This window comes from Trachurus japonicus, chromosome 17 (genome assembly GCF_045865225.1).
Source record: "Trachurus japonicus isolate A0001 chromosome 17, Traja_1.0".
Classification (NCBI taxonomy): Eukaryota; Metazoa; Chordata; class Actinopteri; order Carangiformes; family Carangidae; genus Trachurus; species Trachurus japonicus.
In genome coordinates this window covers 26,607,123-26,633,677 of record NC_140923.1, presented here as the reverse complement: position 1 = coordinate 26,633,677, position 26,555 = coordinate 26,607,123, and the positions used below count along the sequence as shown (strand labels likewise).

General features: G+C 43.4%; 2 protein-coding genes across 4 annotated transcripts in view; one reads left to right on the top strand and one right to left on the bottom strand.

Moving 5' to 3' along the window:
* The window catches only part of LOC146970786 (complement factor H-related protein 2-like), a 43,005-nt gene extending 24,519 nt beyond the window's left edge, over positions 1 to 18,486 (top strand). Inside the window, exons 4-6 of one of the 2 annotated variants that reach the window (XM_085804484.1) lie at positions 16,680 to 16,853; positions 17,568 to 17,593; positions 18,092 to 18,484. In XM_085804484.1, the coding sequence (XP_085660610.1) occupies positions 16,680 to 16,853; positions 17,568 to 17,593; positions 18,092 to 18,109 (218 nt within the window). In that variant the 3' untranslated portion in view covers positions 18,110 to 18,484. Of the gene's footprint in view, positions 1 to 16,679; positions 16,854 to 17,567; positions 17,594 to 18,091 lie in introns of both variants that reach the window. The other variant, XM_085804483.1, reaches the window with a different exon arrangement.
* Positions 18,487 to 19,246: 760 nt separating this feature from the next.
* Positions 19,247 to 26,550, bottom strand: zbtb41 (zinc finger and BTB domain containing 41). 2 transcript variants are annotated; one of them, XM_085804480.1, is made up of 11 exons: positions 26,115 to 26,550; positions 24,170 to 25,444; positions 23,018 to 23,225; positions 21,926 to 21,995; positions 21,551 to 21,698; positions 21,243 to 21,372; positions 20,804 to 20,899; positions 20,582 to 20,688; positions 20,340 to 20,445; positions 20,163 to 20,251; positions 19,247 to 20,050 (listed from the first exon to the last, which is right to left on the bottom strand). In XM_085804480.1, exons 2-11 carry the CDS (start codon positions 25,410 to 25,412, stop codon positions 19,416 to 19,418), a joined length of 2,832 nt encoding a protein of 943 aa, XP_085660606.1. In that variant the 5' UTR covers positions 25,413 to 25,444; positions 26,115 to 26,550; the 3' UTR covers positions 19,247 to 19,415. The 2 variants fall into 2 exon arrangements, with proteins under 2 accessions (XP_085660606.1, XP_085660605.1); XM_085804479.1 differs by having other exon boundaries at positions 26,247 to 26,431.
* Positions 26,551 to 26,555: the final 5 nt, after the last annotated feature.

Sequence of the window (26,555 nt, the reverse complement as noted above, 5' to 3'; positions counted from 1 at the left end):
AGATGAATTCGTACATAAACAGGTCCTAAATTATGAAATGTCATAGTTTTGAAGTTTAGAGGCAAAACAGGTTTTATTGTCAGTAGTCGCTGCAGGGACGATTGATACAGCTGTTTCAAATGTCCCTCACGCCACCGTGCGTAGTGATTGTGGTCACACTGCGCGATCAATATCTGTATATAAATCACCAAATTAATAGCCTAACTGTTTTGCAATGAACAACAACCGATTTGAATGAACAACATGTATTTTTAATAAACACCACATATTTTTAATGTTCGTGTTTATGACGTGAATCAACAGATATTCAGCAAAGTGAGGGGAAAATGCCGAGGGTAAAATGACAATATGTTCAACTGTGTATCCATAAACATGACTTAGGACAGGGAAATAAGTAAATGAAATGAAAATGCAGTCGTCCAACAACTCGTACAAAAGAAGAAAGGCGAGTTTAATCGAAATGGCGGATCTTGACAATTACGCACGGGACAAAAATATTTATTTGACCTATTTATATTGTGAGAAATTATGTGACATTTTGGCAATAACGAGTACACTAGTATGTTGTCTGATATGCTGCATAAAAACGAGAGTAATGTCAGTAGTTTCTGTTTAAAACATGCTGTTTCAACCGTCCCTCCTCTGTGTCTCAAACGACCCGCATAGGTGGGGCGTTTGAGACAAATGTCAACTTACGTTCAAAGTTATAAAACAGCGCGATCATCCAACATATGTGTTAAATTACACTTGTAACTAAGAGAATACACATGTGAGTTGTTGATCACATGATAAAAATGTTTGTGTACATAACGTCATCTTTGAAAAAGACGTTTAAATGAAAAGTGTATCAATCGACCCGGCTCTCCCCTATTCAGTTTTGGGGCATCAAGGTGTGTAGAAAGCATCAGTGGCTCAGCTGACAGGGACAGCTAACAGCAGTAGCAAAGCTAACGGCAGTAGCAAAGCTAACGGCAGCAGCAAAGCTAACGGCAGCCGCTAAGCTAACGGCTGTCGCTAAGCTAACATCAGGACGTCAACTGTTTAAACCCTCCCGTTGTCGGACACGATATGAAACTACTCTAGCTCAGTCATGTTGTAACTAAGATATCCTTTAGATGTCCTGAGATGTTTTTTGATGTTTTAATTGTTCCAGGCCTGCTACTTTAAACTGTGACCTGTATATGGATTGTTATGGATGTGTAAACATGTGTTGATGTAACGACTGTGATTAAGTTGGGAGGGCAACAGGTGACATTAATTATTGGTAACCTCCCCCTATTTATGTGCCCCACCCCCCTACACATCAGATGACCTGATGAAGTCAAGTGGTCGGAACGTTGTCCTAATACAGTTTTTGGGAGCTCGATTATAGCAGTTGTGCGGACATCGTTTGTTTTTTCTTTTTGTAAAAGATATCCACCAGAAAAAATATTTTTTCATGGACCGTTTATTGAGTCACCGAGTTATTAAAGTTAGACAGGTAACCTTTAGCCCTGCCAATTTACGTAACGCATGTAAACAAAGCTTACGCCGGAGCACAATGGCTGATGGGTAATATCGGTTGTCAACATCCGGTGAACTGGGTGAAGTGAGGAGCCGTTGTTCACTCCCTCCCTACACAGTTCACAGTACCCTTCAAACTGCTCCCAGCGGTTTGGAACCACACTGAACATGGCGGCACACCCTGTGTAGTCCACTGCGCAGGGAACTACAGGGCGATTGGAACGCACCCTAGACCTTTTGTTTTTCGAACAAGTTTACATGTTAAGTCAATGCAAATGAGCGATTGAGCGTTTAATCGCCCAGGCGAAAAAACGCTGGGGCTCGGAGCGACAGCGACGGAGCGTTTTTTCGCTCTGTCCCTCGAGATGAGAAATCCCAACTCTCCGGCCGTCAGTCACTCGTCGCTCAGCGCTGATTGGCAGCCGTAATCCCGGTGGTGCTGGTGTAAACCATAGACTGTAAAAAGAATGGACGTGGTTTTGGTGAGTCTGTTTTGTGCCGCTACTACGGGGGTTTGAACCGCGCCATGTTGGATTCTACTTTCCATATTTGGAGCGGTGCGGCCGTTAGCCGGCCGAGAACCCGCCCACTGGCCTCGAAGCAGTGGTCTCCGGACCTGTCACTCAACGTTTCCGCGCCCTGATTGGCCAGAATTTTAAACCTAATAACAGTAAAACGGTAGAGTTTAAAAAAAAATTCACCCCCCTCAGAGTGTGTGCGGGGGTAGAAACTATCGGTTGAGACCAAAAAACGTAATGGTACCAGGCTTTTAGGCTCAAAGGGTTGGGTGTCTCTGGCTTTGAGAGAGAGATCACTCCTTGTTGGAGTAATCGATCAATTTCAGCTTCCACTTTCGGTTTCAATGCGTATGGGACGACGCGTGCCTTACAAAACTTTGGTTGTTGGCCTGGTTTCAATGTCAGGGAGGTTTCAAACCCCTTCAGCGTTCCTAGGGTTTCACTGAAAACTTGAGCGTGACCACACAGAACATCTTCAAGTGTCTCACGGGCCTTGTGCCCTGTTCTCATTGGGTCTCATTCATGAAACGTGAGCAGCACGGATTTGTGTGTAAACCCTGAGCAGCGCAAATTTACGTGGATTTCCGCATTCATCAATCTTTTAGTAGTGCTGATTTTTTCATAGCTACTCACAAAATCTACACCTGCTCCGGACTGTGTGTAGTGCTTGTGTAAATGTAGGAATGCAAATAAATACTGCTTGTCACTGTTGAAAATTACAATTTTAATCCATATTACTCTCTCTCATGTTCAAAATACGCCGACGCCTTTGAAACACGTAATTTAAACATGACAAACAATTAGAAATATTTGGAGAGAGAGACGTTTTAGGGATCGGAGACGCACAAACACGTCAAGGCTCTATCTGATGATGATAATAATCTGATATAAAACCGGAAAAAACTTTTTGTGTTGCTACACGCTCCGTGGGCGCACAATTCACACTGCGCAGCAGCGCAGTCGGCACCGGTTTGGATGGAGCTGTGAGAGACGGCTAGTGCTTCTGTAACAATATAACCTGCCTATATAACTTCATGTGTTGATCCAACCAGGTTCCTCTACAGCTGAGGCTGTGAAGAGCCTCCTCCTCCCGTCGCTGCTGTAGCTCTGTAGTTGTGTGTATTTTTTCCTTTCTTGCTTCCTTCACATAGAATGGTCTGAAGCAATCTATGCCACAATATGTAAACGGAGGCGTACTTTCCATCCTGTCCTCTGGCAAGTCTGCCATCTTTGGATCTTGTGTACTTCTTCTGTACTTTCTGCACATCATGCACTTGTAGATGTGTGAGGCAACTGCACTGCTGCAACCTATGATCCATATTCCATTGGCCCTTATTCCATTTACAGTTATGCCTCTTCCTTGATGATGCACCTTCTGGTGGTAATGCTTGATTATTAAAGAAGACACATGACTTGTCTTGGGCAGAATGACAGGATGCTTAACATGTGGGTGAAGACTAGATCTTGTCAAACGTCCTCCAACCCTGAGCACATCACATTTATCAATGAATGGATTTAGCTTGTGTAGCTTGTTTGTTTTATCTTTAGGTTTCATTTCTTTGCATTGCTTTAACATCTTGATCTCACAGCTGAATGCTTCCTCTTGAACCAGTTTGATGATGAAAAGCTCTGCTTCTTGTCTTTCCTCCACACTTGTGGTTTCACTTGTTTTAGGTTTAAAACCCTTTCTTTGCTTTACATGGCGCTTAAGAAAAGCAATGGCTTTGACAGCTCTTTTCCAGTCAGAAAAGTCCTCCTTTCCTTTGCTTTGGTGTTAAGAACCTGAGCTTTCCGTAGTTCTGGATCATCATCACTGACTTCTCCCACCTTGATGTTTCCTGCAGGTAGGTCCTGTTCCCATAAAAAATCTGGGCCAGTGAACCAGTTTGAACTGACGAGCTGATGTGCCATCAGGCCCCTGGAAGCGTGATCTGCAGGGTTATCTTCAGATTTCACATGCTGCCATTGGTCAGGATCTGTAGTGGACTTAATTCTTTGGATTCTGTTTGCTACAAACACATGAAACCGTTTGGCATCATTGTTAATATATCCAAGAACGACCTTAGAGTCTCTCCAAAAATATTCTTGCAGACCGTCTATCTCAAGTTCTTTTCTGAGCATGACACTAGTCCTTGCTGCTACCACTGCTGCAGACAGCTCAAGGCGAGGTATTGTAGTTACCTTGCTCGGAGCAACACGTGCTTTTCCCATCACTAACGAGCAATGAACCTCTCCACTAGCACTGATTGCTCTAAGATAACTACACTCACCATAACCAGTGACACTGGCGTCTGAAAAGTGATGTAGTTCGTACTTCTTAACATCTGTGAACTTTTCTGGAATATAGCATCTCTCAATCTTTACATTAGATAAGTTCTGAAGATCTTGTAGCCATAACTCCCACTGTGTTCTGAGCTCTTCAGGGAGTGGCTCGTCCCACCCAAGTTTGTCACGACACATCTGTTGTAAAAGCAGTTTTTCCCGGAGGATGAATGGTGCAACAAACCCCAGTGGGTCATAGATAGAGGCTACAGCGGATAACACTCCTTTTCTGGTTAGTGGGCGTTCCTTGACAGTAACTCTGAATTGAAAGTCATCAGAGAAGACGCACCACTGAACGCCGAGTGCACGTTCCATCAGTGGCTCTCCCAAAGCCATATCCAAGTCTTTCACACTTTGTGCACAGTCTTCCTTGGGTATTGCTTTCAATACTTTGTTGCTGTTGGAGATGAACTTGTGTAGCCTCAACTTGCCTACACTACAGAGCTTTCTGGCTTCTTCGACAAGCTGAATTGCTTCAGTGTCAGACATTACACTAACAAGCCCATCATCTACATAAAAATTCTGCTGTACAAACTTCACAGTGTCTTGGCTAACCTGATCTTGACCTTCGACAGCTATGTGTTTGAGACCAAAATTGGCACAACCAGGTGAGGAGGCTGCGCCGAAGAGATGAACTCTCATCCTAAAAATTGATGGCGGAGACTCAAAATCACCATTCTCCCACCATAATAACCTCAAGTAGTCTTGATCCTCAGGCCTTACATGGAACTGATGAAACATTCGTTCCACATCGCATATAACAGCGACAGGGCCTTTACGGAATCTGCAAAGAACACCCACCAGGCTGTTTGAGATCTGGTCCAGTAAGAAGGTGATCATTTAACGATGTGTCTTGGAACCTCGCTGAGCAATTAAAAGCCTACACATATTTTCCCAGGCTTTTGAGGGTGATATACCCCGTGGTGGGGGATATACCAAGCTGGATGATTGTTGAGTTCCTCTTCTGGGACCTTCTCTGCATCACCATGTGTGATGATGTCTTGCATGACGTTAATGTAATCTGTGCAGTATTGCTTGTCTCTCTTGAGCTTTCGTTCCAGACACTTTAAACGCTGGACAGCACATGACATGTTGTTGGGTAAGTCTGGCTTGTCTTGTTTAAAGGGTAGGGGCATTTCATAATGACCATCTTGTTTGTGTTTGATTCCACATTTCAGCTTGTTCAAGAACTGAAGATCTTCCTGAGAGATAGCTGCTTCTTCTCCAACTCATTCACTGAAGTCTGATTCCAGCACTTTGATTACATCATCTGGAGTAACCACTTCTTTGATGTGAGTGTTACAGACATAGTGAACTTCACTCTTGAGTTTAACTGTTGGCTTGTGTACTGGTGTTACCTGCCTTACAATGATGCGGTGACTTATACCAATTGCATCACCTTCATTCTCATTTGGTTCACCATAACTCACTATGCTCCAACCTAAATCAGTTTTCTGAGCAAAGGGTTGGTTCTCTTCCCCAATTACAACTTCTCTAGGCATTAGAGCTTGTGGACAGTTGTAACCGATAAGTAAACCAATCTCACATTCCATTTGTGGAGCCATATGCTCTGCTAAATGCTTCAGATGAGGCCATGCCTTGGCAGTTTCTGGCGTTGGAATGTGTGTGCGATTAGCAGGAATGAATTCACGAGTGTACGTTTTTGGCACCGTGATTTTGTTAGATGAGAATACTCCTCTTATCTGTAGGTCTTTAAGTCTTTTACAGGTTACAACAGTTTTCTTTGATGTCATAGTAGAGAGTCTCAGTTTCACTTGCTCTGTGTCCATATCTAAAACGTCTGCTATGTCCTCAAGAATGAATGATGAGTCACTCTGTGAATCGAGCAGAGCATAGACAAGAACTTCCTTGCTTGAATCACTTGGTGTGGATACATAAACAGGCATAATTGTTGAAGTCTGGGTGTTATTACTGTCTTGTACAACAGTTTGATGTGATTTCTTTGGTTACACTTTGTGGTTGTGTTAACTGTGGTTTTCTTTCCTTAGTGTTACCTATGTCTTCAGAATGGTTTCTCTTTGTTTCTTGTTTTAGGCGATCTTCATGAAGACATGTGGAATAAACTTTACTCTGTCAGCAACTGGCTTTTCAATTAATCTTCTGCATTTGTATAAGCTGTGTCCTATTTCTGACAAAACACACATGTGACTATGCTCTTCTCACTAGTGTTAGTTGTGAGGATCTTTGCACCTACAGTTCTATTCTTGAAAACCCCTGTGGTTTGGTTCTTAACTTTTGGTCTGTCAGACTCACTCTGCTGTAAATCATGGTAAGAGGTTATGGGGTTACATGCAATACTAGCTTCCATGTTTAAGAAAGTCACAAAATAATCGAAGCTTGGGAACCTTCTGTGTTCTAGCTGATACTGAGTGGCTTTCCGGTTCCATCTGGTACTTAGCCAGTCAGGTAGCTTAGCAGTGAGTTTCTGATTCTCAATTCCATCATTAAAGCAGATATCATCGGCACGGCCGTTTCGGCTAATGCTGTGTTCAAGGCAGGCTTTTGAAACCGTAAGTTACAGCTTCAAGTCACAACTACGACTTGGTAGCGTTCCAGGTAACCCGTAGCTCGTGTTTTTACCGTCGTGTTGTCTGTGAAAGTTCCCTATAACGGCCACTCGTAACTTCCGACCCGTGAACTCGTACCAGATCGAACTGGTATGACTTCACAGGAAGGAAAAACACAAAGTACGAGTTTCCTTGAACGCACCATGAGTTAGCAGCCCCCGCCCTTGTCAGGCATCAATTGGTCCTCGTGCTACGTCACCACATTCACGCGCATCCCTTGGCTGCACACACAGCCCTTCATGCCGTTCTCTCTCCTCATTGGATAACACTTGTATCCCACAAGGAAAATTTTCTCCTCGGGTTACAGCAGAGCAGAGTGATGGAGAGACTCGTGTTTAGGCTGAAATACTTCATGTAAGTGATTGCTGACGGAAAATAGGACTATTTAGGACTTATATTAACAAAAACATTCCACTGATATCTGCTTTAAGAACACTTAAACTCTCGTTATAAGCCATGGCAGATTTACAGCTACGTAAAAAGTCCACAAACTTTCTCAGTTCAGCACTCTCTTTTGAGCCTATTTTTGGCCAAGCATGTAGTTTGTCTCGGAGGGCTTTGGCAATTACAAAGGGCTCACCATATTGTTCATTAAGTAAGTCCCATGCTGCATAATATGAATCTTCCGAATCAGTCAGAAAATATCCTTCTAATGCCTCTTTAGCTGCTCCTCCTACATATTTCTGAAGGAAAAATATTTTTTCTGTTGCTGGAATATTTTTGTTCTCAATCAGTGTATGAAAAGATGACTTCCAGTGGTTAAACTTGAGTGGATCACCACAAAAGATGGTAGGCTCTGGAATAGGTAGCCTATTTGCTGATATAGCTTCAGCCAAAACTTTGACAAGCTCTCCTGAATCATCTTGAACAACATGTCTTGGAGGTTCATCCTTCAGTGTTTTTTGATACACAGGGTTTATCTGTTTGGTTGCTTGCATGGCTGTAGACAATTCTGTGTTCTGTGGAAACTCACCTTCATCATAAACTTGAAGCTTTGCTCTGGCTGAATTCAGTCTTTTCAGTTCCTCCAAACTCTCAAGTTCTCTTTTTAAGTCTTTTACAGACTTTTTTCTTGCTGCACTTTCTTCTTGCTGTTGCTTTAAAAGCGCAGCCTCTTCTCTCTCTTTCTATCTTGCGTTCAGTCTCTTCCTTTTCTGCTTGTAGACGACGAGATACTGCAGCTGCTTCCTGGTCTGCAGCTATCACCTTGTCCTCGGTCTCAAGTCTTTGCAGTTTCTCTCGGTGAAGCTCTTGCTCAGCCATAATCTTCAATACAGCTTGTGTGCCGGCATATTCTGCTGCAGCTTCTTGTCTTTTGACTGAGGATACATTAGAGAGAATAGAATTAGCCTTAAGAGTATTTAGAAGCTGCTAGTGAGACATTGTAAACAGAGGATGCAAATACAGAACCAGCATCAGGCCAAACAATCTCCTCCTCTGTTCCTTGAATTTGAGATTGAGCATTCTTAACCACAATCCCTGTGACAGATATACACTTATCCATCTTGCAGCGCATCTCATGATCTGGGCTGTCAATCCTCCGATATTCATCATAAACAATATTCAGCTCAGACAACTCCTTTTCAATAGTGCTGATGTGTTCTTCTAGAATGTTGCTGGGATCCTGTTTTATTACAGATTTTTTAGCAAACTTGGTAAGAGCTTTCCAGCTGTCATAAATGCTGTCAAAACGTAGGAGTAGCCCTTTAGTCTTTTCCTTTTGAAGTTCCTTTCCTTTTTCTGTTAATGTGCGGGCTCTTTCACTTCTACGAGGTTCTTCAGACTTGACTTGTTGTGCACTATCAAGCTCATCTATCTGCTCTGGCTCTGCCATTTGAATGCTGCTTCAGAGTGACAGTTTTTACTTCTGACAAATTAATTATTCAGAAATTAACTATATGTCATTAGCTTGTCTGACATAAGCAGTTTAGTATCAAACATGTTCTCAAGACACTCAGGTTAATAAACTAAACTGTTAGATTATTTTGTGGAGCAGTAAACAACCCAGACCCGTGCCCGTTAACTACATCCTACTGGAAAAACTACTGACAAGTCAAACTGTAGTTTGTTAGAGGACTAATTCATCTGACATAATCTCTCTCTCTCTCTCTCTCTCTCTCTCTCTCTCTCTCTCTCTCTGTGACACCCTGTCATTCATTTCAGCACTGAGACAACGGACAGTGCGCTTGGTCATATTCAGCACTACTAAGACAAAATATCAGCAGTTCATTCTTCACCGATAAATCCATGGCACTGTCCATATGAGGCAGAAAGAACTCAACACTGTCTTCTCCCAAAGTAAGGGGAGCTGAACATACAGTTTTCATTCACAAACCAACATGGGAGAGCTCCAAGACGCGTGTGCCTTTCTTTCCCCCGCCCTCCGCCCGTTGTCTTCGTTTGTCACTTTGTTGTTACTTTGTTGTTACTTTGTTGCCGCTCCACAGCTCCACATGGCTAATTAATATGCACGTGCTGACCATATGGTTGTGTCTAGACGTTCCGGGGGCGGAATATGAGGTGTGTTCACGTGCGCACCATTCTTGGGTCCAGTGTGATTTATCAAAGAGAAATTGTGGAGAGTGCGTTTGATAGATCTGAAAAAGGTGTTAATATTTTGGGTGTACGCCATTTTCGTCTTTTCGCCATAGGCCTAAGCAAAAATTTAGTAGCAGTTTTACACTGCTTACTTACAGTTTTGATAAATGAGGCCCCAGGCTCTAAGCCCAGAGCCCAGACGCTCACAGCTGCACTTCTCCGCGGCTCATCCGCTGCGCTGTCCGTGGTGCTGAAGGTGACAGGTTAACTTGACAAACAAACTGCAACATAGTTCTGTTTGTTTATCATGTGTGTCAGTTTTGTGTGTGACTTGATAGTTTAGTTGTTGAGATTAAGAACATCACTCCCTCATCAAACCAGTGATAGGCGGAAAGAAAAAAAGACACTTCCTTCCTCCTCCTCCTCCCTCACTCACTCACTCACCTACACACACACACACACACACACACACACACACAGAGGACATATAGGCCTACAGCAATGAAATAAACATCATAACAAGAACATGCGGGGTCGCTACATAATATTTTCAGTTGTGCAGTATTGGGCTATTATGATGCGCACCAGTAGAGCCTGGTTCAGGGGTGCTTCTAGGCCGGATTAGTCGGGCTAATACACTGTCGTAATTACTGGAGTCGGAGCACCGGGCACACTTAAATCGAGGAAACGGGAGGTCAGATTAATGGACGCAAAAATATAGAAATGTGTGGTCGGAGAAATGGGAAGTCGGACTTTGGGGTTGTCGGAGAAATGGGAAGTCGGACTAATGGGCGCAAAAATATTGGTCGGAGAAATGGGTAGTCGGAGAAATAGGAAGTCGGAGAAATGGGAAGTCGGAGAAATGGGAAGTCGGACTGACGTCACGCGCCTGAAGGAAGGCACGGACCACGCAGCTCTTGGTTTTTACAGATGCTTTATTCGACCACCACCGTCGAACTAAGAACACACACAACACACAATTAACATGTTTCACATATACGGATGCATAACACAGTAAGAAAATTAAATACCTCGCTGGCTGCACCCCTGAGGAAATGAGTTCAGTCCACCATGAGGCCTTTTTCTTCTTCATCTTTCTTTGAGTGTTACAACAAAATACTTCCGTGGACTGAAGTGCCACATTAAACCAAGTCCGTTATTAAACAAATAAAATAAATAGTTTCCTCTTAGGCTGAGGTATTATAAAGAAATTAAATATGCATAAAATAAAAGGCTTTAAATAAAATATTATGCAAACATAAAATTACAGCATACAATAATAATATTTATGGCAGTTAAAAAAAAAGGTTTGGTGTGAACAGCACCTTAACCAGAGAGCAGGCAGTGTGAGTTCTACACCTACTGGCCAGGAGGAATTAGACTTGTAGCTAACACCTTTAAATGCTCTGGCGTCATCTCAGGCCACATTAGCACTTTTTTTTTCCATCTACAAAAAGTTTTTGTTCATACAGAGATCCCCTAAAATCACTTTATTTATTTAATTTATCAGAGGTTTGTCCTGTATACAGAAGCGCTGTACTGTAGGCCTATGTAAAGATGGATATGCTGCAGAGGGAGGATAGCACACCCGCCCTTTGCATAGCTGGGAACTGGACTAAAGGTCCAACATGTGTTAAGAAATTCAGTGAGTAGGTGTATGGAGGCTTTTGTATTTGTCATAAAGTAATCATGACCTCATATCTATAACATGGCTGCTTAGAAACATCATTGCATAACTTCTTTCTACCATCAGAGATTAAACATCTTATATCTAAAAACTGCAAAGTGAGAGTGTAACCTCAGAAATAGTTGATTCAAAATGATCAATGGAATAACGGAATGACATCGCCTGTTTCAGAACATGATATGACAACCTTTTTTTTTTTAGTTTCTGAGTTCTTGTGATTGCAATTTTTACAACATGAAACAAAAAATTAAAATCAAGGCATTTGAAGTGTACTCTTCCCTAACTTAAAGGGATAGTTCAACATTTTGGCAAATTGGCCCATTGCCATAATCGCTATAGTCATAACAGTAGGTTCGTTACTTTTATTTGTCGGTGTAAGCTATTTTTAGAACGGCGGAGCGGAGCAGCAGGCTTCTCAGGGCTATGCTATGGAGGCTAAAGGAATTTCTTGGTTTCCCTCATCAAACTCATCAAATACAAAATACAAAAACTCCAAAACGCTTTTGTGGACAAGTTGTGACCTGCACAATCACCACGCTATGAGATAATAACGGAACGCTACGAAACTGAGCCGTTTTCGAGGTAAATACAGGGTAAATAGAGTCTGCTTGCTGAAAAACTGTCCCTGAATGCAACTCGCATCAGCGGTTTTGCATGAATTTACCACTAAAACAACTCCGTCTCGTAACGCTCCGTTAATATCTCATAGCGTGGTGATTGTGCAGCTCACAACTTGTCCACGACAGCGTTTTGGAGTTGTTGGATTGTGTATTTGATGAATTTGATGAGGGAAACCAAGAAATTCCTTTAGCCTCCATAGCATAGCTCTGAGAAGCCTGCTGCTCCGCTCCGCTGTTCTAAAAATAGCTTACACTGACAATTAAAGGTAACAAACCTACTGCTATGACTATAGCGATTATGGCAATGGGCCAATTTGCCAAAATGTTGAACTATCCCTTTAAAGGTCCAGTGTGTAATATGGGGGTAACACCATGATTACCGTGACCGTCTGGGGGAAGATCACTTAGTTGGAAGGACATCTGGAATATGAAGGGAAATCGGATAAAGTTCCTCATTAGCTCGGTTTATGATGTCCTGCCAACACCAACAAACCTCCGCAGATGGAGATTGACAGATGATCCCTCCTGTGCGAGTAAAGGTGTGTTCACACAGACCTTTTATTTTTGTTGCTGGCGACAAGTTTACATATTAAAGGTTCATAGGGCAGGATTTGTGTGAAAATATACATGCGTTTTATGTTTTTTAAATAATAATGGGTGAGGAAACGTTCAAAACCAAAAAGAATGAGCCCACCCGCGTATCTCTCCATTGCCTTGAACGGGGTCTGTGCTGCATAATGCGCTGCAATTCAGGGGGTGAATTTCGTGCGCTGGCCGGCGGACCTGACGTCAGCGCGTCCCTGACTGCCTTCGAATGGATACATGAGGGCAACTGCGGTGGATCCAAATTAGTGTTTGGGAAGCTCTTCGCCCATCAGCAAACGACCCAGCACAACTGAAAGCCCTGTTAAAAGCCATACTAAAAATCATCTATCCCCTATCTATCTATTTTCATGGGATCGCGGACCCTGACAGATGCAGTCCGACACCCGGACCTGGCGCATTAATTCTCGGTACCGGCAGTAACGGCATGACGGCTCGTACATATAGGAGCCCATACAGATCCATGCATAGGAGCTCAGAGGAACAGACAAGCAGCCCCCTGCTTCAGCACAGTGAAGAGGCAGGTGTGTATGTGTGTGTGTGTGTGTGTCTGTGAGAGAGAGAGAGAGAGTGAGAACCTATAGTAAAATACCCCCCCTCCCTCCTTGAGAGCAGATAGGAAAGACTGAGAGTAAAAAGTAAACAGTGAAGTGTGCGCTCCCGTGCCAGTGGCTACAGCTGGTTGCTGTAGTTACGCGCAGCGGCCGTCGCGTCACTGGCCGTTCTCATTAATCCTGCCCTATGATCCTTTAAGTCAATGCAAATGGGAGACGCAGGCGAAAAATCGCTAGGGCTCCGAGCGACAGTCTCATCTCAAGCGACGCTCGTCGCTTGAGATGAGAAATCCCAAGTCTCTGGCCATCAGTCGCTTGTCGCTCAGCACTGATTGGCTGCCATAATCCCGGTGGTGCCGGTGTATACAGAGAGACATGGCAGTGGGCATGACGCCATCTGTGCCAAATTGACGAGCGATTGCAGCTGAGTGACAGAGCAACAACAAAGGAGCAATACGAGCGACAGCGACAAAAATAAAATGTCTGTGTGTGAACGCACCTTAAGCCTGACAGAGGGGAGGTTCTGATGGTGCCATGACCAAGTGTTAGCACAACTAGTGGAGAGTCTGGAGAAGGAGAGGATGCGGAATAGATCTAAGGCCCAAGCCAAAGGTCTCTGCTTCATCGGCTTTGTCAGGCCAGGAGAGAAGGAAGGCAAGGAGGACGGAAGCTCAGGGATCCTAGGGACTGCAAAGGACTGGCAAATGAGGGCAGATCTTGGAAGGCAGCTCAAGTTTTCGTAAGAGATCGCTGTCACCAACCTCTGACCAGACATCGTACTCTGGTCCTGGTGGAGTTGACAGTACTCTGGGAGTAAAGGATCGAGGAGGCACATGAGCGAAAGCTGGGGAAATATCAGGCCCTTATGAGAGCCAACAGAGGGGGTGGAGAACCTGGAACTGACCACTGGAGGTGGGGTGCAGGGGCTTCCCAGGCCAGTCACTCTGGAAAGCACTGGGAATGCTGGGGGTCAGAGGAACGACCCGTAAGGGACTGGTGAGCAACATCTCAAAGCAGGCAGAGTCAGCATCTAGATGGCTAAAGAGAGGTGAGCTGTGGCTAAGCCATGCTGGCAGAGAATGAGGAGAGGAGCAGAGCTGTAGCATCGGCACTCGCACAAGCATTGAGTGTGACAGTGCTGTTGGGTAGCAGTAGCAGTATCGGCACTGGCTACTACCTGGAGCTTGCAATCTTGGGTTAGTTGAACATGGCAGTGCAGTTTGGGTCATATAAACGGGCACTAGAACGTCTCTGGTGACACTGGGTTGCCAGAGCTCACCGCCTAGCCCCCTGGAGGTGTAGTGGGACTAAGAAGGTGAAACACCGACGAAGGGAGGTTCCCAACTGATGGTGCGTCAGTAGCCACTGCTCACTGATAGGCAGAGTGACAGGGTAGGCTCCTAGGTCCTGCATCGAGTTTCTTGTGCTTGGCTCAACTCTGTTGAAGATGCAGCGTCAGAAGGTAGTGACTTTCATGCCAACCACCCACATGGGGCGCAGGAGGCGGCTCCTGCCAAGTGCAGTGTCTGCGATAGACCTTATCGTACGAAGACATACAGATATATTCATGGGTAGTATATTCAGATTTTGCCAATAAACCTTGCCAATTATTACACACTGAACCTTTAAAGTCCCCCTCCCGCGACCATTTTTGGTTATTTTAAAACATTCTCTGTGGTCTTTAAATTGTGATTATGAAGTTTTTAGCCAAAATCACAAAACCTGTGCCATTTCCCAGGGCTCTCCTTCTGCACAGCACCAGCAGCTCATTAGCAATGCACCTCTGGAGGGTGGGCGGAGACTGCACTGCTCTGCACCCGCCCATCTCGCCCACTAGGGGTGCAACGGTACAGGTAGCCCACGGTACGATACGTACCTCGGTTTTTGGCCACGGTTCTCGGTACGGTTTCGGTATGTGTTTTGTGCAGAGAACTTTTTTTTTCTCACAAAATAATGTTTAGAATTTATAATATCTATAATATAGCTCTCCCCTCTATCTCTCTCACTCACTCTCACACACACACACACACACACACACACACACACACACACACACACTTGAACTGTCTGTGAGCTCCTCCCTCTGCACACTTCTTTAGTCTTTGAGTATGGTGCACACTCTGAAGCCACTTTCAAACAGAGATCGTGCTATATTGCCGTCATGGAAGACGTCACTATGCTGCAGCCACAGTCTCTCACTGGGAAAGAAGGAGTTAGTCTATTGTGTTTTTTTAAACAGCCTTTCACCGTCTCTCATCCCTGTCAGTCAACTCCTGCTCGACCTCGGTCTCTCTATCGCGTGCGGACATGCGGGCACGCGGACACGCGACCACACACATGCGGTGTGCATGGACAGAGTCCTGCTGGAACTCTAATAAAAGCTAAATGTGCTAAATCGCGCTAATAACTAATTAAATTCCCCCGCGATTGCGATCAGCGACCGCTCATGCTGCCGCCTGTTTGTTTTCTTTTTTTTTTTTTCCCTCTTCTGTGTGTGAGGCTGAGCTGCTGCACTTTCAGTTGCAGGGGGCAGTCACTGTGAGTGTGTGGAGGCTCAACAGTGATTGGACATCGACTCGCGGGGGCGGGCTTTCGCCAAACGGCCAGGCACACACATACACGGCACAGCTGCTTGAAAAGCAGGAAGAGCTGATGGACGCTGAATCTGAAATACCGCGGTCCAAGAGCGTATTGCACCGTGCAGGCCGTACCGAACGGTTCGGTATTTTACCGAGAACCGTTGCATCCCTACCGCCCACCCCCGCTTGCTGACAGCTAGACATTGTACAATTACCGATTCAGCGCGTTTAGCGTAAAACTCCACACTGGGATTCGATCTCAGACTGGAATATAGTCCTTGCTCATGGTGCAAGCTGCTCTACCAGGTGAGGTATACCTATTACACCTTGACAGCTACACCAAGCTGTCAAGCCTTTCACCTCTGAGCCAGATGCATAGCGGGGCAGGAGCTTGTAGCACTAATGCCCTCCCCTGGAGCTGTGACACGTCAGCTCCAGTCTCCCTGAAACTGCCAGTTTGCGTCTGCCATTGGTTCACAGCAATTTGAAGGCAGAAAAACTCAGAAATGCAATTTTGCACTTCCTTTTCTGCTGGTATGTCCTCTAACACAAGAAAAATGCCACAGGAACATGTGAAAAGCACGAAAAACATGATTTTCATGGGAAGGGGTCTTTAAGGAAAATAGGTATAATGTTAAAGGTGTTCAGAAATGGCCGTTTGTCCTGTTTGTCGTGCCGAGTTTCCACAAGTTTTTTTTTTTTTTTTTTGAGTTTCCACGAGTTGTAGCACGAGTTTACCCGAGTAAAACGAATTTGTTATCGAGCGGGCGGGATATTCAATGCTTGGGGTGAGGCTGAGCTCGGTGTGTGTGTGTGTGTGTGTGTGTGTCTCAGACGTTTGATTGACTGATGACGGATCCAATATCAGTGGCTGGTGAATCGTGAGCAGGGTGACACATAATTCGTGTGCCTGCATTATCCAATGCAGAAAAAACTACTACTAAAGCACAAAGTTTGGGCTACATCGTCTGATAGATGAGTTATTACACTAATGTTAGAACCCACAGTGGGCTCAAATTCAATTTTCTTTTCTGTACAGCTTTAAGATAATGTTTTTCAATAGCCTAGCCTACCTGTTTTTTAAAATAAAAAGGGGGAAAAAAAACAAAAACAAAGGACCCATTGACCCAAGACAAAAATTAACAAGTTCTTGTTTCTTTTGTGCAGACACTTACTGCTCCGTGGACACTACTGAATATCCTGACTTAGTGGCTGATGGAGTCAAACATATAAGAAGCGGTCAAGAAATGGAATTGAGATGTGTGAAAAAACATTGGTACTGGGTGTCAGATCATTATTCTTTGGCTCAGTGCATTCGAGGAAAAGCAATAATAAGTGAATGTAAGTATCACTTCATTACATTAATATGACATTAACAGAAGGGTTAGTGTTGAAAAGACTGATTTAATATATCTGCTGACCAGAACCTGCAAAGCTCAGTAATCAGCTATTGTTTCATCTGTTACAACAAGAAAAGTATGAAACCAACTACCTGGCCAGGGCGCTCTGCTGGTTGCCACGCAACCTCGAGGTGACAACCAGACTGTTGGGGAACTAATGACATCACACCTGCTCTAGCCTCGCTTCCTCTGTAGCTGCTGTAGCTAAACCTACATTTCTAAATGTCTGCTATCATTTTCTCTGAAGTGAAATGTGTCTGAAGTGGATGTTGCTATTATTAGGTCTAAACTGTTGGACAGGTTTCCATCCACTACAGCATAATTTTAGGAGAAAGTAAACAATGACAAATATACGCCTACAGCCCCCACCATACTTGTGAGGGTGTAATCGTGATTTAAATTCATCATAAAACACAGATACAGTAATCTGTTCTAAAGTCACTGTCCAAATATTTTACCTGTATCCTCAACATCTGTCAAGCTTTTAAGAATTGGTAACAGTCTGTTCCTGGGCTGAATTATATTATTGGTGGTATTTTAAAGGAGGTTTTCCCAAACTTTGGTTTCCTTTTGTAACATGTGAATTATTGAGCTTTACAGGTGCTTTTATAAAGCTTCTTTATATTCACCACTGTGTTTCTATGATCCTTTTTAGGTCGTGGCTTTGCAGAAAGGGCAGTGGTGAGTAATACCCTTTGCACATGTGGCACATACAGTAATCATGATTTAAAATCATCATGAAACTCACTAATATTCTGATCTAAATTCACCGTCCAAATATTTTACCGGTAACCTCAGCTTTATTATTATTATTATTATTATTATTATTTATGTTACATTTTCTGTAAATATATTAGATCGTCTTTTAAGGGTTAGGGTTAGCAGCTTGACCATGGATGTATTGTCTTATACATCCATGAGCTTGACGGACCTTGTTTACATTAGCGGTTGCTAGGATGTATAATTGGACAATGGCCATTTGGGGGTGGGGTTTTGTGAAAAGGTCAATTGGTCAACTGTGTGGCACAGCCACACACAATGTTATTACTGCTGTTATTACATTCACACTGTTGTGTTTCTGTGATCATTTTGGTGTTGATTATTATTATTATCATTATTATTTTGTTATTATATTCATAATGTCCTCATTATTATATTTTTTTATTGTCTTTTACGCAGGACAAGGACTCCGGTTGAAGTCAACTACCAGCCTGGAAACTTAATGATGATGATACATCATTTGTTGATTTTTCAGAAACCATTTCAGGCTTCTGATTTTGATGTATGAATTGCTGCATGATACAGAAGTACATTGTGTCTGTTTGCTCAAAATTCAGTATTGCTTTATTGAGCATTGTACAAAGCATCATTTTTCTTTATGAAACTGGTGCTTTATTGAGGGCATTGTATGCTGCTGGACACTTATTTATCACTGCAAAAATCAGCACAGTACATAAATTCCAAGAGCAAATTCACCAACACTGGCAGGTTGGCTTAGATTCAGATTTATGTGATATTAATCCCTCAATTCATCTGCACCTGATGTTCTTCTCTGAAAAGGTCAGATCAGCTTCAACACCACTTACTGCTATTCAGAGCAAAAACCTTCACACATCTTGTACAATTTAAAATCTTTATCTAAAATAAGATCCTTGCACACACAAGTACTTGGACTTCTAATACTTAATCATTGCATTCCTATTTAGTCTGCATGGTGCTTGAAAGTTTCTCTCTGTTGAATCAAATAGTTACAAACTTGAAATTATTCAATGACAACTCATAATGGCAGTGTATAAATTATAACACCTACTGAAACCTTTTCGGTTTAAGTCTCCTTGGGCGTCTTTTTATTATCATCTAACCAATGCATCATTTTTATTTACTTATTCGCTGAACCAATTTATTTGATCCAAAAAATAAATGAATAAATATTATAGTGGCTACTCACAAGGATCTCACAAGATAACAAAACTGTAAGTAACATTTTTGTTGAATGACTGATCCATTAAAGTTGTAGTGTTCACTCTGAAACAATAAAATATAAAATACCAAAGTTCAAGTTGTTGTCGTGACAATAAAGGGACCAGTTTGTGAAGAAAAAATATGGCAGGGATGTCCGATCGTGGAATCCTTATCTTACAAGTACCAAAATAAGCCCATACGTCTTTTTCAGTTTTAGTTACGTTTTTCAGACTGATTGTGTATGACCTTGTTTTACTGAAGGTGTAATATTAAAAACCCGATTCATATCAGGTGTGAATTTCCTGTGGGGTCAGACTGAACATCAAGGAGATTTTTTTCTGTGCCAAACAGAATCAAGTGCAGTTGTGTTGCATTTGTCTTGGATTTAATCATTTACTGTACATAGAAGTGAAACAGTGCCCTTTGTTAAGAAAAGTGAAGATACTTTAGTGGGGAATACTGTGGCTTCTGGTCTTCTGATTGAAATGACTAAGCAAGTTTTCTGGAAAGTGCTTCACTTAAGTCGTCTAAGTTGTTAGCATCAGTGTGTGTGGTCAGAGTTGGAGATGTTCTGAACAGTGGAAGTTGAATCAAGCCCCAGCAGCGATCCCAGGTAGGACTGCTCTCGGGGGTCCAGCATCTGATCGGGCCTCACAGGGTGAGCGATGTTCGCAGCCTGTGGTGTGAGAGTGTACTTCTCTAAGAAAGCCAGATCTGTGGCGGCCTGGTAGCCGGAGTTCTGCTGCTGTCCTTGAGCCTGCATGCTCACAACACTGTCACTTTGGGAGGGCAGAGACGAGGCTCTGTGAGCATTCAGGTCACCTTGCCCTCCTCCTGCCATCTGGACAGGGACTAAAGTTACTGGCACGCAGACATTCATAGTCGGAGGGGTGTTTTGGAGGGTCGACTTGGGTTCAGCCCGATATGCCTTTGAGGTTTCCTCAAAAGGAATGGAGACTATTTTGTCCTCACTGAGCGTGGTGAGGGGCTGCTCGGTAAACCGGACGCTATGCACATGGTCAACGTGGTACTTGAGCTTGTCTTTTCTTTTAAAGGTCGCGCTGCAATGTGGACAGTTGAAAGGACGAGCATCTGAGTGAATCACCATGTGCTTTGTCAAAGTCTTCTTGATCCGAAATGTCTGGTGGCATTCAGGACATCTGTGGGGTTTCTCACCTGTCACACCAACACAAATGGAAACATGAGTGTGAGAGCAACAAAAAAATATGACCATAAAGACTTAATGAGTAATAATAATAATAATAATAATAATTTGTTGTTCTTTTACCTGAGTGAGTCCTGAAGTGCATTTCGAGACTGGACTTTCCTTTAAATTCCTTCTTGCAAACCTCACACTGATGCACAGCAGTTTTATACCTGTGAGAAGTAATCCTCATTAGCAGTGACAGAAACAAAGAGCACATGACAAATATGTCATGTAACTGTTATTTCTTCGATAACTTACTTTTGCCGAACTTTCTCTCCCAAATGAACGCTTTTGTAGTGGACGGTCAGATGATCATGGCGCCTGAAGCACTTGCCACACTCCTCACACTGGTGTGCCTTCTCACCTATAATAAATGATTAAGAGTATTTCCTGCTTCACTGTTTTGTACTAAAAGACATAATTCAAACTGCGTGAAGAAGACAAAATAGATCCTACGACTAAAGATGCCAAAAACACATGAAAATCCTGCTGTACTTTACCGGAGTGTATTTTCTGATGTTTGGTCAGGTGATCATGGCGTATGAAGGTTTTCCCACATTCGTCACACTCGTAGCGCTTGTCATCGTGGTGGACTCGGAGGTGAAGCCTGTCAGTGGAACAGTTGTCTCATTACGGGAAACTTCATTAATGACACAGGCCAAACAATTTTCACAAACGTTCACAACCTCCAACTCACCCTCTTCTAATCCCACTGAACTCACCTGTAGGAGCTACCATGACGGAAACTTTGACCACAGATACTACACAGGTGAGGCTTCTCCCCGCTGTGGATCCTCAAGTGCTCACGCAAAGTTGTCCTATAAGTAGAATCATTGTCACACATGTTTTGTTTTGTTTTTTAGCTCAGCATGTCAAAGTAGAGGTTTAGATTTTAACAACATACGGTACCAGGTAAAAGGTTGGACACACCTTCTCACTCAATGGGTTTTCCTTATTTTTATTCCTTTTGACATTGAAGATTTATACTGAAGACATAAAAACTATGAAGGATCACGTATGGAATTATGCAGTAAACACAAAAGTGTTAATTAAAGGGGACCTATTATGCTAATTTCAGGGGTTTTTAATGTGATATTGGATGCTAGTGGGGCATTATTGAAAGTTTCGACTGATAAAAAATTACATACAAGCGAGACTTACCTTTCCCTCACTGATTTCCCACAAACAAAGCAAGTCCACTTCCTTTTGCCTCCATGAGTACACTCAATGTGTCTCTTTCTGTTGCCCGAGTCATTGAACTGTCGGCCACAGATCTCGCAGGGAAAAGGGCCTGAAAATGTGACAGGATAAAGCTAAACAGCATAAACTGCTACAGTAACATAGCTGCTGAATGATTGGTTAGCCATCAATAGGTCGGAAAGATGCGAAAACGTTTTTCCATTATCAAGAGAAAATTTTCTATAACTTTAGGAGTTGAAGAATTAGTTTCTCATGAACACATCTCTCACCTAAGTGGTACTTTTCTTGATGCTTCAGCCTGGCAAATCGGGACTTGAAGTATTCGTCACAGAAGGAGCATTTAAAAGGCCGGTCTTGGGTGTGCAGGATCATGTGCTCCTGTAGGTGAGGCCTACGGTTGAAGATCTTCAGGCAAATCTGGTTCAGAAGGTTGAGCGGTCACAGAGCTCTGTTAAAATCTCTCTTTACATTAATACAATATTTATAAAGTACTCTTACTTAAAAGATCCATCATAATACTTTGTATTAACACAAAGTTGTAGATATACAGATGTGATCAAACAGTAAAACAAAAGAGCTGCCTTGTACAAATAATCCTCAGTCAAAATATGAAGACCAATTCCAAAACTGAAGCCAAGTCTTACAGCACATTTCCAGCCCTCACTCTTCCTCTTCCTCTTGGTGAGAAACTCTTGGATGTGGTCTGGATGAAACCTGGCAGGGTAGTCAACAACATCATACAGCATGATTGGAGCAGCCAAAGTCATCATGGGCAGTAGTGCTCTATAAATTGAGTGCTTCATTCCCCATATCACATACAGTATTTTTCCAAATGTCATCATCACCATAGTGTTTGCTGACACTGTATCCATCATCTCTGTCTAAACCACACACATGTCTGCATTAATGCCAGTGTCAGTCAGTCCCATGCTGTCTGCTGCTCCTTCTAGCAACGCCATAGGGATGACCTGTTTGTATTTTTTGTCAAATGTCTCAACAACTTCTGGATGGCTTGTTATCACCTTGGTGATCCTTTCACTTTACATCTAGCACCACCACCAGGTCAAAAATTGAATTTGTCAAAAACAAAATACACAGCATTCCTATCAGCCACATCTGGGGTCACTGATGGGTAAATGTGAAATGTGAAACCTACAAAAAAATCTGCATGTTTGAAGTATCCTTGATTTGTTCAAGTGTTCATTTTAAAGCTTTGCTGTGTCCAAGTACAGGCTCACACAGGCTACAAGGCTGCAGACTGTTGTGCATGACTGTAATTATCAGAGCATGAAAAACAATCCGTAAGAAAAGATGAAAAAATGATCATCTGTGTGTTGAGGAAATACTGTATACAGTCTACAATGAGGAAAGCTGTTTGCTGTGGCTGCCGGCAAAGACGTAAGTGTTGAAAAAAAAACAGCAAAAGTCTTTTTTTTTTTTTTTTTTTACCTACTCGGCTCTGGCAGCAACATGTTTTATCAAGAAAAATAAGATGGCATGTCAGTCAGTCTTAAGACTAGCTTTTATAATGATGATGATGATGATTAGAGTTATCTAACCGAGACAAAAGTGTTATTTAACATCTGAACCTGTGGGAACAGGTTAAAACGAAAACACCTAACAATTTAACCTGTGTTGGCTGAAGTTAGTTCAGACTAATTAAATTAACACAGGAGAAGCAGAGTGAATGGGAGGGCAGACTGACAGTAGACTGGGTGTTTAATGCTGTGTCTTACCTCCTGACATGCTTGGCCAGGGTTTTCTTGCTGGCATGGAGCTTGTTGCAGAAGGGGCATTTGTGCTCCTTCTTTTGGAAGGGAGCGTCACTCGCGTGCTTCTTCTTGTGCGCAGTCAGGTTGGACTTGGTGGAGTAGCGCTGAAGACAGATGTCACACTGGAAAGGTTTCTCTCCTGTGTGCACTCTCGTGTGACTCTCATACTTCCCTGAGAAATGCAGTAAAAGGTTAGATAGAAACAATATTCTATACAAAACATGAAACTCTCAGACATTTTCCCAGTGCACCGTTTCAAAAGTGGGAATTTTCTGTTTGTGTTTTTTTTAACGCTCTGAATTGAACATTTTTGGATTTTGCATTGTTGGATAGAACAGGCAAACTGAAGACATTATCTTGGTATTGTGTATTGTGATCGACAGTCTTGACTGTTGTTTTGACATTTTAAACCAACTTAATTATTTCACACAATCACTTAATCACAAAATTTTATTATTCATAACGAAAAATAAAGTGGCTGTCCCACATCCCAGCCAGACCCTTAATCGTGCAAGCTAGACATTATTATCATCATACTAATGGTACATAGAAGTCGATGCTCAATAGAGCTGATTCTTGTGTTTGGAAAGGTATGTATGCATCGCCCCCCACCCCCCACCCCCCTTTTCCCCTGCTGTTAAACCGGCCTGCCCTCCCTTCCTCTGAACCAGTCTACCATCCAGTCTTCCCATTAAGCTGGCCTGCTCTCCCTGCCTCCCTTGCCTAACAGAACAGCACAGCTGTTGTTAACATTTCCATGTTTCTCACATTCTCTGTAAACTGTTTTCTTGTCTGTAACAACATCTATTGCACGTCTGTCCGTCCTGGGTGAGGGATCCCTCCTCTGTTGCTCACCCTGAGGTTTCTCCGATTTTTCCCTGTTAAAAGGGTTTTCTATGGAGTTTTTCCTCAGTCGATGTGAGGGTCTTAGGGCAGAGGATGTTGTTACGATGCCATGTAAAGCCCTTTGAGACAAACTGTTTGTAAAAACGGGCTATACAAATAAAATTGCCTTGCCTTGCCTAAAAAACAAAGGTATCTGTTCTCAGTAACACACCACTAGTGACACTGCTCCTGCTCACATCAACAGTAACACTGATACTCTGTGGTTCTCACCTGCACGGTCAAAGGTCTTGTCACATTTAGGACACTTGAGAGTCTTCTTGTTGGAGGTCTGGATGATGACCGGAGCCAGACCCTCAGGGTACACGGGACTCTGGTTAGAGCCTCCTGCTGCTGACGCAGGCACCTCCACCTCTCCACCAGCCTGCTGCTCCGTCCTCTCTACATCTGCACGCTGCTGACTCACACTCTTCTCAGCTCCATACACTTCAGAAATGTTCTTTTCACTAGCAACATCCTCATTCATGTCTCTTCCCTTTTCTTCCTCATCCTCCTCGTCCAATACGTCACCCCCCTGAGCTGGTTGAGATGTCCCCCTTGTGTCCAGTTTGGGGATTTGGTTTTCCATTACCACCTGTCCTGCTTCTTCTGCTCTGTCCTCGTCCACCTCTCTTGGTGATGCAGTCTTTTCCTCAGGACTGTTGACAAAGTACTCTTCATCGTCTCTCTTATACTTCGTGGGTGTTCTCCTCCTACGAGCTGATCTCCGTGCCGTAGCACCCCTCTGACCTGCCGTCCTCTCTTTCTCAGTTGAGGTTTCCCGCTGTACATCAATGTGACTTTCAGCTGAGTGGTTCTGTGCAGAGGTTTTAGACCGAAAATGGCGACTGCACGGGGAACTCTGCTCAAACGGGCTATGGATCTCTGTGTCACATGTTGGTGAGTCGCTGGGGGTCATTTCTACCTCTGGAGACTCTCTTACATCGGCCTGGGCCTGGATCACACTTACTGGGTGGACGTCCCCTTCTTCACACAACATCTTTAGTATATCCATCATGTCCAGGAATCGGGCTGCTTCAGTTAGAGCTGGGAGGTCTGTCTCTGCGACATCACACTCAGAGGTGTACAAAAAGCCAAGTAGGTGTTGGAAAACAGAGTCCTCCACATGGTCCAGAGTCACGTGTGTGGTGGCTGGGTTCTTGGACAGCTCAGCGTGGAAATAGCTGCTCCCATGGGCCAGCACCACCTTGTGAGCGCTGTAGAGGTTCTCACCCACAGACACAGACACATCGCAAAACTTCTGACGAGTCCGATCCTCATTTAAGAACTTGAGGAGGGTGTGGCTGTGCTGCGACATAGTCAGGTGCCTGATTTGTGAGTCCGACTGTGGGACAGTTTCAGAGTTTGGTGGAGAACTGGAGTTTAACACAGTACCTGGGTCTGTGACACAGTCACTGCTGGCACTGTGCAGCCGGCTGCGTCTGGGGCGCAGAGGGGTGCTGGGCTTTTTCTTCATTGCTGTGTGTGATGGGTTACCATGAATCGCTCCTGAAAACCAGATGAACAGAAATGGGATCATGATTGACCTAGTCTGTTTATTACAATGTTATGACTTTGACGACGAGAGACAAATGTGTGAGGAAGCTGAACGAGAAGCACAAATAATTAGAATGCTCTTTTTTTGGGAGCTAATATGATGGTAGCCTAATACAAGTCATCATATTTGTGGGAATAACAACTTTTGCTTTGCAGCTTCAATTAAAAACAAAAAATCCCCCCAAAACAATGATGTGATTCTTGCTGTCTCTGTATAACCAAGCTTGTTCTTTTAAGTCTAAACACAATGCTTACAACAGGATGTTGTGCCTTTATCAAAGAACTGCAGCTCCTGCGATTTGGAAATTGCACTTGTCCACAATGCATTTACTTCAAATAATAGTTTGCATGTAACTGTGCAGAGCTTCATGTACACAACAACAGGAGTGACAGCTGACAGCAGTGAAAAGTTACCACAGCAAACTGTGCATGAAAAGATGCAGAATATAACGACTTATTGCTGACGTTTCTCCGACGTATTGACACAAAGCAGGAAGAAGAAGCACACACACTCAACAGACAACACAGGCCTAATGGACGACGGGGAACTGGGCTAGTAACAGTAGCTCTCCTTTATTCCTGACGATGGAGAGCGTCGCGTTTGCAGGTCCGCTGCGCCCACCTCATGGACCCCTAACACTGTGACGACTCCTCCGACGAGCGGACCCCCTCCGGGGAGAGTGTTGACAAACGACCCTTATTGCTACTCGGGGAATTAACAATGAAATCTGACTGTCTTCTTAAAAACTCTTACCTGAGAGACACAGGCCTTGTTTACACAGTACCGTACCATCCAGCTGACATAAGTGAAGTGGAAAATAAACAGAGGAATAATAATTTCCTGAGTATCTGTAACGCCCAACCTCACCATCCTACCAGAAATGTCCGACCTCGTAACAAGCTGTTCGCCCATTGGCTGTTTCAGCTTTTGTCTGCTACGGCTCTTGTTTAAAGGTGTAAACAGAGGGAAAACAAAACAAACATCGAGGTAATTACACATTTACTCGTTCAGTTTTGAGGCAACGGAAAGCCAAACACGAGTTAAACAAAAAGGAGATATTAT